Below are 12,880 nucleotides of genomic sequence, written 5' to 3' on the forward strand. Positions count from 1 at the left end.
CCGCTGTGTCTCTTTAATACAACCAACTGACTAAAACACTTTCCACATTAATAACATATGTACGGCTTCTCCTTTGCATGAAGTTTCAGGTGGTCCTCCAGAAAATTTGCCCTAAAAGATTTTCTACTGCTTTGGTCACGATTTTCTAGTCTTTCTGATTCCAAGGTGATCACAGTGTACAGCTTCTCAAGTGTGGATCCTTATGTGTTTTTTAAGGGTAGATTTTAGTCTGAAGCTTTTCCAACACTGATCGCATGTGTATGGCTTCTCTCCAGTGTGGATCCACACGTGTATGTTAAGGGCTCCTTTTTGTGTGAAACTCTTTTCACAGTGTTCACATTTGTACGGCTTCTCTCCAGTGTGGATCCTTGTGTGTTTTTTTAGGGTAGATTGCAGTCTGAAGCTCTTCGAACACTGACCGCATGTGTATGGCTTCTCTCCAGTGTGGATCCACATGTGTACGTTAAGGGCTCCTTTTTTTGTGAAACTTTTCCCACACTGATCACATGTGTATGGTTTCTCTCCAGTGTGGTTTTTTAAGTGTTCATCACGGTTTTCTTTTCGTCTGAAGCTCTTCCCACATTGATCACATGTGTGTGGCTTATCCCCGGTGTGGATGCACATGTGTATGTTAAGGGCTCCTTTTCTTGTGAAGCTCTTCCCACATTGATCGCATGTGTATGGTTTCTCTCCAGTGTGGGTTTTTAAGTGCATATCACGGTCTTCTTTTCGTCTGAAACTCTTCCCGCACTGGTCACATGTGTAAGGCTTCTCTTCAGTGTGGATCCTGGTATGTTTGTTAAGAGTAGTTTTTTGTCTGAAGCTCTTTCCACATTGGCCGCATGTGTATTGCTTCTCTCCAGTGTGGAGATTAATGTGAGTTTTAAGACTCACTTTTTTTCGGAAGCTCTTTCTGCACTGACCACATGTGTACGGCTTCTCTCCGGTGTGGATCCTCATGTGTTCGTTAAGAGGTTGCTGAAGTCTGAAACTCTTCCCACATTGTTCACATGTGTACGGCTTCTCTCCAGTGTGTATCCTCATGTGCTCTTTAAGAGATTGCTGAAGTCTGAAATTCTTCCCACACTGATTGCATGTGTAAGGCTTCTCTCCGGTATGGATCCTCCTGTGATCGTTAAGTGGTTGCTGAAGCCTGAAACTCTTCCCACACTGATCACATGTGTACGGCTTCTCTCCAGTGTGGATCATCATGTGTCTATTAAGTGCCCCTTATGTATGAAACTCTTCCCACATTGATCACATGTGCATGGCTTCTTTCCAGTGTGGATATTCATGTGTTTTGTAAGGTTTCCTTTAATTGTGAAAGTCTTTTCGCACTGATCACATGTGTACAGCTGACCTTCAGGATGACATTTGATGTGAATACCAGAATTTTGCTTGCAGAAGACACTCTTTTCACTCTGAGGCCATATTTTGCCTTTTCGTTTCAATTGAGAACTCCATGATGTTTCTTCAGTTTTGACATGATGGTTTCCCCCTTCTTGAATCAGTTCCTTAATCTCCTTGCTCTCTTCTATCAGGTCTAAAATTAAAAGTTAAAAAGTTTAGTAAAAAGTTTTCAGAAAATCTTAAAAAGAAAAAAATCTTAAAGTAAAAGAACTTGTGAAACGTCTCATTCCATAAAGGGGGAACGTAGAATTAATGAATTTGATGAATTAGGATCTCGCTTACAGAGAACCAATCTAGTTAAAGTGTAATCTAAACGAGACCATGCAATTATCGCATCCAGCTGCCACTTATCACAGAGTGAGTATAAGTAGGCAGTGTGTGTACAAGTAGGCATATTCCGCTTTTTCCACTTTGAGGATGAGCATTGTTTAGCTCCTGACTAGGCTCACCACAAGAAGGCCAGTCACTGTTGCTATAGCACTATCCACTCAGTAAGGCTGAATAACACTGGGAAAACATCAGGGGGTGAAGTAACGAATTACAAATAACCACATTACAGTAATTAAGTCGTTTTTAAAAAGAGAATTTTTTGGCCTTTTAAAATTAGAAAATTTTACTTGAGTACATTTTAAAGGTCCCATGTCATGCACATTTTTGGAATTTTATTTTACATGTTGATATCCTTAAGAATATACATTTGTATAAGTATTATATATTAAACAGTTTTCAAGTTTTTGTTCCATTTAGATGTGAATGCTATGGATTCACCGAGACCAAGGCTCTTCGAAGAGACACATGCAAGTGTGCGTTCTCCTTTAAAAAACTTCCTCAGGAATGCGTAGCTATTTAATGCATTTTCCTTACAAATTGTACTTTTAGCATAACAATTTGAGTAAATTAGTAAAATGTATGGCACTTCATTTCTTCTAGAACAACGTGCAATAAACTGTTTTTTGATGTATTAAAAGCGTTGGCACTTGGCAGTCAAAATTAGAAGTACTGGATGACGTTTTTCATTTTTTATGACAAACAAGATAATGTGAATTGCAAAACACACAACATTTTTAAATGTATAAATTGCAGTGTACAGCGTTCATTAAGACAATGTAGAAAACACACCTCAGTACTAACTATGCAATACTCATGACTTACTCTATTCACACTACATTTTTGGAAGGTAATAGTACTTTTACTTTAGTATTAGTTTTTCAGTACTCTTTCGACCACTGGAAAATATAGCCTGTTTGACTTAGGACAGTAACATTGCATAAGTCCCATCCTTCCTGAAAGAGATTTTAGAACACTTACTCATACGGACAACCATTTAGGAAAATTAGAGGTTATAGTTACCCTCTTAAAAGATACCAAAACGTCCTTACACAAGAGGGATCAGCTTAGGTCACTACATGTGGACCCCAGCCACGTCTGACTGCCAAGGACTCTCTGAAGCAGTTATAGCAAGCCAACCTGAAGTTGGGGCGTCTCGTTACTTCTACCCGTTTGAGGTGAGAACACAGGAGGATACCAGCTCCACGAGCCTACACCCAAGATGATGCAACACTTCTAGTACAGTGAGCTTGGAAGCTGAGCGGGCAGGGAACTATCCAATGGGCAATACTCTACTTGGAGAAGGCATTTCACTTCTGCTGGCCCTCATGGCAGACAAAAAGCTGGTCTGAGGTCCAGAAACTTTGTGTCCATTCAACATAGAATCTTAAGGCTCGAACGGGACAAGCAAAGCTAGGTTTGCGTCTGCCTCCACCTGACGCAGAGCTTACAGGCTCACCACCTGATCCCTGAAAGAAATGGTGGGAACCTTGGGCACATACTCAGGCCAGGCCGGTCCTCAGAATTACCTGGGAGTCAGCCGGCCCAAACTCTAGGCACGATTTGTTGACTGAAAATGATTGTGATGGAGTCATGCTTCTCTACCGACTTCTCTTCCACAGGGTCACGGTTGGCAGCAATCACAGCCACATAAACTTTATGGGTGAAAAGAGACAGCTTTCACATCCAAACCTTGCTGCAAGAATGACAGCATGTCTGTCACTACCAGGACCTGCTCCTCGTCCTACCTGTTTAACAACTCTAGACAGTTGATTTGCCAGTGCAGTTGGGGGTTCATTCAAACCCTAGAGACTACATGGCCATTGTACATGGCCCCGCAGCCAGTGGTTTAGGCATCTCTGTAAACCACAGCATGTCTGGGGGGATGTTCTAGGAGCACTATAGCCTGGAGAAATGCAAGGCACAATGTGTGTGGCACATTGCCATGCCCACCTCAGGACTCTGCCATAGAGCCAGTGGTTAAGCAGTTTCATATGAAGCAGCAGTCTATTTGATCGGATCTCACTCCATGCTGAGAAAAGAGATCCTCTCCTAGGAGAGTTTGCTCTTTGCCCAGTTGACCTGAAAGTCCAACCAGCTGAGGTGCAAGTGCACCAAGTTGCTGACTTAAGAATGCGAACACCCTATTCTCTCAGGAGAACAAGGGCTGTCTCTGCAACTTCCGTGAAGACATAGGGCGACAAGCACAGTCTGGAGGGCAGGACCTTGTAACGATATGCTCGCCCTTTGAACAGTGGGTACCTTGGTAAGGAAGGATCAACACATGAAAGTACATGACCTTCAGATCAATTGCTACAACCTTGGGATGGGTGCACCCAAAGATGTGTTTCTGTTTCAACGACTTGAACGTTAACCGGTGAAGGGCCTGGTTCAAGACACTCAGGTCCAAGATTGATCATAACCCACTACATTTCTTTGGTACAGTGAAGTTAGGGCTCTAAAACCCCATCTCCATATCAGCTGGAAGTCCCTGTTCTATCGCAACCAGCACTAGTAGGACTGTGATCTACATACGATCAAGTAACAAGCCTAGGTACTTGCTCTGCCACAGCAACACCAGCGCAGCAGATCTATTTCACAAAAACCAAACACAATAACACTGTCACGTATACTACCATGCTAATCCTACTGAGAACTGTCATGTCATTGGTACTTATCAAGTTATCTGGATAGCTCTTTGCTTCCAAGCTGCATTACAGAGTTCATTGGTTTAAAATGAACAAACAGGAAGCATTCTGCTACTATGTTATTTATGTGAATACAACACTGATGAACAAGTAACAATAATTATTCAATAAATCGATGTGTTAATGCAAATATTAAGTAAATATAATTTATTAATATATCTTTGTAAAGAAACCTAATTGCTGGCTATCTCTGCTCTCTCAAACTACGAGATAATCCTGTATCGACCACCATAGCTCCCCTTAAGGGAGGGGTGAGCGGGCAACGAGTCATTTGTTGCAATTCACCATCTCAACCACTGTCGATAAAATGTACACACTGCACCTTTAAATTGTATTAGATACTATTGTACGTATACTGTTAAAATGTTATTTGCTTTTATTTTCTGTTTTTTCGAACTCATCTGATGTAATTTAAAACAACACTTGAAGACAATACCGTATCTTTTCTTCTTCGAGCAGGTACCACAATCTATCATATTCATCTATCCTAAATTGCTGAGACTCAAATCAATGTAATCATCAAAACAGTAAGCCATTTTAAGTCATAACTTCTGCTTGAAGTTTTAGAAACTTCTTAAAAAATGTATAATATACACCAACCTATTTGTTGTTCAGTATCTTCCTGTTTTATTCCACAGGCTTCTGGATCAGTCATGTTTTCAGCTTTCTTTCATAAACTGTTGTGGCAGAAGCTGAACTGTTGGTAAATTCCTGTGTGGTTGGATGAGCAGATCTGCCAAAATCAAATCAACTTAAATTATCAAATTGATGTTTTCATTAATTCACACACTTAAATCAGGTTATGTTTATCCATCTATCAAAACGTACAAGTGTAAATGTTAAAAAACTCGGTATTTGATAATACCCATGAAGTTCGATTCAATGTACTGATTCCTGTGATACCATTTTAAAGAACTTAAGTGCAAGATGAAGATATTGTTATGCATCCTACGCACATATCTAAAGCATATCCGAAACATTCTGTGCTTTTCTGCTAGAAAATATAGTTCTGAGATGGAACTGATTTCACTTTCACGTTGCAACCAGTGTGCACAAAATTACACGGCTTGGGTGTTAAATAAACAGCAACCGAATAAATGTGCCATCGGTTGTTAATGTTAATCAAAGAACATAAGAAAATCATTTATTGATTTGATTCAGTATCATTTCTAATTGATCAGGATAAATCAATATTTTATTATTGAAAAGAAAGCGAGGAATGCAAACATTATTCTTGTAGACCTACGTAATCGGTACGTAATAAAAATGTATCATCCGTGTTGTCATGATAACTCATTACAAGCACTGGTATCACTTTAGAGTACTGTTCCATCGTTAATAAATAACTACACAGGAACAAATGACTAATGCACTATTAACATTGTAATAGCTACTATTACCAAACAAGATACTCAGACGAACAATTTAGTAAGTGATAGCACTACAGAAACATTGTACGCTGGTTCATAATTATTGTGAATTATGCATAATAATTAATGGTAACCCACTAATAATTTGAGTTACTTGAGTATTACCAAATCTACTAATTACTATCATTTTTCTAAGGGTGAAAGATCATCAGAACTGCCTAATATCAGCTGACGTCATTGTAAGCTTTTGAGATGTAAGATTTTGGATAGTAATGCAAAAGCTTACAAAGATTTCAGTCATTACTAATGAGTTATCATAATCTTCACTTCAGAATACTGATCCTAATAATTAGTAACTCCCTCTAAAGTATTCGGTAATACTTGATTACTAGTGGGTTACCATGACCTTCACTTAAGAATTAATTATACATTATGCATTATCCATATTAATTATGCCTGCAGATAGTAATTCTTAGTAGTTCTTGGGGAGGTATAAAGAAAAGAAATAGTATAAGAAATAGGAAAAGAATAGTAGCTACTGATTAGCTAATAGTGAATTACCACATTCGATTACTTACTAATTCATTAATCAGAGTTTCTTGTTAGTTAGTAGTAGTTACTAGAAGGCTAATATTGCGTTACTCATGTGTTCTTGTGTAGTTATTTATTAATGATGGAACCGTTAACATCTAAAGTGTTACCCAAACGCTTTTTGGGCTTATTCTCACTGCTTAGAATTTCGGCAAATGTGGTTGTCGTGAACGTTACGGTATTTTTCTGGAGTTATATGCGTATTTTCGTGAATTGTGCGTCTACTACAGAACCTAGGCTAAAATGTTATTTCAGTTAGCAGTCGCCAGAACAAAAAAAAAAGTGTAAATAAAGTTTGCCAGATTAAACAGAACTGTCATTCTAAAATGTAGCTTTAACAAGCTGTATGTTTAGAACTGTATACGAATTCTTACCTCAGAAAACCCGAAGCCCTGTACAGCGTCCAGCCATTTCTTCTGCGGTTTTTGTTGTAAGTAGACGAACTGCATTACCGACATCTACTGGACTGAGGTGTGACTTCATTAAGATATCAGATTTTAATTAATCTACTGTTTAAATAAACTCTATCCTGTTTACAAGCAGAATTCCTTACAGGAAAATCATGACAGCCAAAACAAAACAATCAGATAAACCGTCAAAAAAAATCCAATGGTTTGCTTTAAAATACCATTATGAACCATGAGCTTTTTCCAGTAAAATCATTACAAATTCCTTTTTGTAGTGCGCTTTGGCATGATTCAGCATCCCACCAATACAATCCGTCACCAGTAAACACCATTATAATTTCCATTAAACCATTAAATCCATCCCATTTTCCTATTGTGTTTTGCACGGTGCAACGCGACACGTAAAAAGACAACATTACAACCACTAATTATGTCCCCACTAGATGCCTAGTTTATGAGGAGTGTTACTGTTTTTGTGTCATCACACAAAGACACGGCTTTACTTTATGGTAAGGGACATAACATTTTTGTGCGTGTGTCCAATGAAACAAACAATCTATTGATGACTTCTGAGGAGTACAGAAACCTGAAGAAGATAATAATTCAGTTTGATCAACGTTTATGAAAAGGACACTTTCAAACCTGATGTGATTTCATCGTTTTATTTATTAATTAGAATGGGTATAACAATATTTTCATCTCCAAAATCCAAATAAATCAATAAAGATACGGAATAATCTGCTAAATAATCAACAATTGATTGATTAATCATTCTAATAATTTCTAATTATTCGATTATCAGAATGATAACTTGATGCAGCCCTATCTCGCACCTGGAAGAACAGGATCAGAACTTGAACTACTTACTGTAATTTTAGACACGCAGACATGTAATTTATGAGAGATTAGAGAAGATAACTGAGTGAAACTCTTCCCACATGAATGGCAGTGATGGAGCTTCTCTCCAGGGTGGATCCTCTCATGTATCTGTAGATGTGTTGATCGTTTGAATCTCTGGTCACAGTGTGAACACTTGTAAGGCCTTTCTGTAGAGTGAACTATTTGGTGCACTTTCATTGCACCATACGTAAAAAAAGTCTTCCCACACTGAGCGCAAGCATGATCCTTCACACCGCTGTGTCTTTTCTGGTGATAATTTAAACATTCCCTAAGTTTTTTTCTACTGCGCTGGTTAGAATTAGACGGTCTTTCTCTAGAATGAGTATGCAGATGTACTTTAAGAAAACTTAAATTCTTGAAACTCTTCCCACATTGATCACACGAGTAAGGCGTCTCTCTGGTGTGGATAATCATGTGTCGATTAAGCATTTCTTTTAGTCTGAAACTCCTCCCACATTGTTCACATGTGTATGGTTTCTCTCCGGTGTGGATCCTCATGTGATCATGAAGTTTAGCTTTCCGTTTGAAACTCCTCCCACACTGATCACACGTATATGGTTTCTCTCCAGTGTGGATTGTCATGTGATCATGAAGGCTTCTTTTTTGTCTGAAACTCTCCCCACACTGATCACAGGAATATGGTTTCTCTCCGGTGTGGATTGTCATGTGAACATGAAGATTTCTTTTTCTTCTGAAAGTCTTCCCACACTGATCACAGGTATATGGTTTCTCTCCAGTGTGGACTGTCTTGTGATCATGAAGGTTTCTTTTTCTTCTGAAACTCTTCCCACACTGATCACAGGAATATGGTTTCTCTCCAGTGTGGGTTTTCTTGTGTTGATAAAAGCTTACTCTTCGTACAAATCTCATCCCGCACTGATCACATGTGTATGGTTTCTCTCCAGTGTGGATATTAATGTGATCACAAAGACTTTCTTTTTGCTTAAAACTCTTCCCACACTGATCACAGATATACGGTTTCTCTTCACTGTGGGTTTTCTTGTGTGTAATAAGAGCTCCTCTTTGGGTGAAACTCTTCCCACACTGATCACACGTGTACGGCCTCTCTCCAGTGTGGATCCTCATATGTCGATTAAGAATTTCTTTTAGTCTGAAACTCCTATGACATTGTGTACATGCGTAAGGCCTCTCTCCAGTGTGGATCCTCATGTGTCGATTAAGAATTTCTTTTAGTCTGAAGCTCTCCCCACACTGATCACATACGTATGGTTTTTCTCCAGTGTGGATCCTCATGTGATCATGAAGTTTTTCTTTTCGTTTGAAACTTTTCCCACACTGATCACAGGTATTAGGTTTCTCTCCAGTATGGATTGTCATGTGATCGTGAAGGCTTCTTTTTTGCCTGAAACTCTTCCCACACTGATCACAGGAGTATGGTTTTTCTCCAGTGTGGGTTCTCTTGTGTAGATAAAAGCTTACTCTTCGTACAAAACTCTTCCCACACTGATCGCATGTGTATGGTTTCTCTCCAGTGTGGATTTTCATGTGATCACAAAGACTTTCTTTTTGCTTAAAACTCTTCCCACACTGATCACAGATATATGGTTTCTCTTCACTGTGGGTTCTCTTGTGTGTAATAAGAGCTCCTCTTTGGGTGAAACTCTTCCCACACTGATCACACGTGTATGGCCTCTCTCCAGTGTGGATCCTCATGTGTTCATTAAGGATTGCCTTTTCTGCAAAACTCTTCCCACACTGAGCACATGTGTGTGGCTTCTTCCCAGTGTGGCTTTTCTTGTGCACTAAAAGGTTTCCATTATTTTTGTAACTCTTCCCACATTCATCACATGAGTACGGCCTCTCTCCGGTGTGGATATTCATGTGGTCTTTAAGGTTTCCTTTCTCTAAGAAACCCTTCCCACACTGATCACATGTGTGTAGATTCTCTCCAGTGTGGAGTCTCATGTGTCTATCAAGGTGTGCTTTTTGCTTAAAGTTCTTCCCACAGTGTTCACATGTGGGAGGTTTCTCTCCAGTGTGGATGTACATGTGTTCATTAAGCAGTTCTTTTAGTCTGAAGCTTGTCCCACACTGATCACATGTATACGGCTTCTCTCCAGTGTGGATCCGCTCATGTATTTGCAGATATCCTGACCGTTTGAATCTCTTGTCACAGTGTGAACACTTGTAAGGCGTTTCTGTAGAGTGAACTGTCTGGTGCACTTTTAGTTCAGCATCTGTAAAAAATGTCTTATCACACTCAGAACAAGAATGATCCTTTACACCACTGTGTCTTTTCTGGTGTATCTTTAGTGCAACCATCTGACTAAAACTCTTTCCACATAAATAACATACATGAGGTTTGTCTGTTGTAACTTTCAGGTGGTCCTTCAGGAAACCTGCCCTAAAAAATTCTCTACTGCTTTGGTTACAGTTCTTTAGTCCTTCACTAGAATGAACAAGCAGATGTAATTTAAAACTATAGTATTTACTGAAATTCCTTCCACAATGATTACATGTGTACAACTTCTCTCCACTGTGGGTTTTAAGATGTGCATTAAAGTTTTCTTTTCGTGTGAAACTCTTTCCACACTGAACACATGTGTGCGGCTTCTCTCCTGTATGGATCATAATGTGCCTGTCAAGACTTTGCTTAAGTCTGAAACTCTTCCTACACTGATCACATGTATATAACTTCTCTCCAGTGTGGATCCTCATGTGATTGTTAAGGGGTTGCTTGAGTCTGAAACTCTTTCCACATTGTTCACATGTGTATGGTTTTTCTCCAGTGTGGATCCTCATGTGTACATTAAGGGCAGATTTTTGTCTGAAACTCTTCTTACACTGACCACATGTGTACGGCTTCTCTCCAGTGTGGATTTTTAGGTGTGCATTAAGGTATTCTTTTCGCCTGAATCTCCTCCCACAATGTTCACAAGCATGTGGCTTCTCTCCAGTGTGGAAATTTATGTGTTTCGTAAGGTTACGTTTTATTGGGAAAGTCTTTTCACACGGATCACAAGCATATTGCTTCCCTTCAAGATGACTTTTCGTGTTAATATCCAAATTTTGCTTGAATGAAGGATGTTTCCAGGAGGTTTCTTCAGTTTTGACATGATGGTTCTCCCCCTCTTCACTCTCCCTGTTCTCTACCAGGTCTAAAATGAAAGTAAAAAAAAGTTAATCAAATAAACCATATGATAATAAATGAACCCAATTCAAAGAAATCATTAAAATATATATTTTTTTATTGATTTATAAGTTGTTTACATTCAGGTTTACAACCTGTTTTAAACTATTACAGGCATTAGTTTTGGTCCAACTATTATTACATGTTTGATTAATTACATGTCAACAGTTAAAATACAATTGTAAAAAATATGATTTAAAAAATTGTGAACAAGATTTAAATAAATGTAAAAATTATAGTATTTATTTAATCTGACCTCCTAATTTTTGCAATCAGTATAAATGTTTCTCAAACCACCTTTGATTTGTTGAAAACAACATGTTAAAGGAAACTATACTGGTTACTAACCTTTTTAAAGTTTCTAGAACTATTAGTGCAAGTATCTGCTTTTTGGAGTACAGGAACTAGGAATGGTTTTAGATTTAGGAACTTTGTTTGGGGAAAGTAAATTAGGTCTAACCCAGCATTATAAGAACTACCAGTTACGTTTTCAGTGATTGGCCAAGTACCACGACTATCAAAAGCCACAGTCAATGATGCTCCAAAATTATGGAGCTCCAAAAAAGCTGAACTTTAATGGAAGTTGAGAAATATGATCTAAGAATGCAGACCATATTTATTTTGCGTTAGGATGGGGCTGCAATTTCACAATACACAAATTACTGTAGTGGACATCAGTTCTAGGGCTCAGTTTATGGCCGGGGCCCCTCACTAAACACTATAGTGGACAAAGGTTTACTACATTTTGATTGGATCTTGGTGGACTGACATAAGCAAACTGTCTAACGTCATCAGATAAACATACCAGGCAATGGCCAGATAAAGGGCAAGAAGACGACCTTTGGTAAAAAGCCTGGGAATGACAGGGCTTCTCATTGGTCATCCATATCCATTTATAAAGTTCTCAATCCTTATACTGATGCAAACTACAACACACATTTTATACATGACTTGTCATAAAGAGGTGTCAGTGATTGTTTAAGGTGAGTTTTAAACAAAAACATTATTAATCACATACCTTTTCAAATGTGACGATGCTAATTCTATTAATTTTTTTAATTTCAATCAAACTTTATTTAGCTATATTACTTTAATGCTGTATATCGAGTAGTAGACAATGTTACATCCATAAAAAAAATAATAATAACATTTAACAGTGTTAATTCATTTGTACGTCTGCTAAATGACTAAATGTAAATTCATGCTTAACTAATGCACAAATAACACTGAGTTAATATACAAGTCATAATTGTCTAAGTTATTCATTAATGATTGCCGTATTAGCATGAGTCTGTCATGTAAAAAATTATCTCATATATTAATTATTATCAATTAAATGCAGGTGTGCATTATCAGAGGGCAGTCAATTGTTTCACACTCGGTGTGAAAGCACTCACCTCACTTTTTCACATTGCACTCAACGTGACTTCAAAATGCATGTCCTTTCTGTACTGCATTTTTATCCATTATTTCACAGCTTTTATGATTTTACCTGCTTGGTGAAGAATCAAGAATATACACCGACCTATTTGTTGTTCAGTATCTTCCTGTTTTATTCCACATGGTTCTGGAGCAGTCATGTTTTCGGTCTTCTTTCATAAAGATCTGCCAAAATCAGAAACAAATGCTAAACAAATGGAGGCTTAACTTAAAAATAAGCATCATCTTGAAGTATTCTAATAGTTTCGATTGCGGATGGGGAAAGTTAAACTAGATATGCAGTTGCTGGGTCCACACAGATCCAAAATAAATGTTGTCTCAATTGGATTCATTTGTTGGATTAATTGCTTGGCATTCTAAAACAGCAACGCAAGTGTAACGTAGACCGAGACAATAACAAAAACAGACAAAATCAAGGCACATACATTTACTTCATTCAATTTGAATTTTGAACATTTAAAATGTAAAAAACTATTTTCCGGCACCTCTAGAAGAACTGAGGTCCACCCATCAGAATCAGTAGAAAAAAATAGCAGCATGTTTGTGTTCTCAAAAGAAGTAATTAATAAATAAATA

The 12,880-nt window shown here is 38.1% G+C and overlaps 1 protein-coding gene and 1 pseudogene across 1 annotated transcript; both read right to left on the reverse strand.

Annotated features, from left to right (window-relative positions):
• Positions 1-6: 6 nt before the first annotated feature.
• On the reverse strand, positions 7-7,356 carry LOC122327364 (annotated as a pseudogene).
• Positions 7,357-7,461: 105 nt separating this feature from the next.
• On the reverse strand, positions 7,462-12,813 carry LOC122327307 (zinc finger protein 271-like). Its single transcript, XM_043222572.1, has 2 exons — positions 12,390-12,813; positions 7,462-10,832 (listed from the first exon to the last, which is right to left on the reverse strand). Exons 1-2 carry the CDS (start codon positions 12,442-12,444, stop codon positions 7,636-7,638), a joined length of 3,252 nt encoding a protein of 1,083 aa, XP_043078507.1. The 5' UTR covers positions 12,445-12,813; the 3' UTR covers positions 7,462-7,635.
• Between the last annotated feature and the right edge of the window lie 67 nt (positions 12,814-12,880).

Source organism: Puntigrus tetrazona, chromosome 22 (genome assembly GCF_018831695.1).
Source record: "Puntigrus tetrazona isolate hp1 chromosome 22, ASM1883169v1, whole genome shotgun sequence".
Classification (NCBI taxonomy): Eukaryota; Metazoa; Chordata; class Actinopteri; order Cypriniformes; family Cyprinidae; genus Puntigrus; species Puntigrus tetrazona.

Excerpts from the sequence above, each read along its gene's own strand:
- LOC122327307 (XM_043222572.1), bottom strand. The coding sequence starts at position 12,444 with ATGACTGCTCCAGAACCATGTGGAATAAAACAGGAAGATACTGAACAA. Across the intron at positions 10,833-12,389 it reads AGATACTGAACAACAAATAG|ACCTGGTAGAGAACAGGGAG; the intron begins GTCGGTGTATAT and ends CTTTCATTTTAG.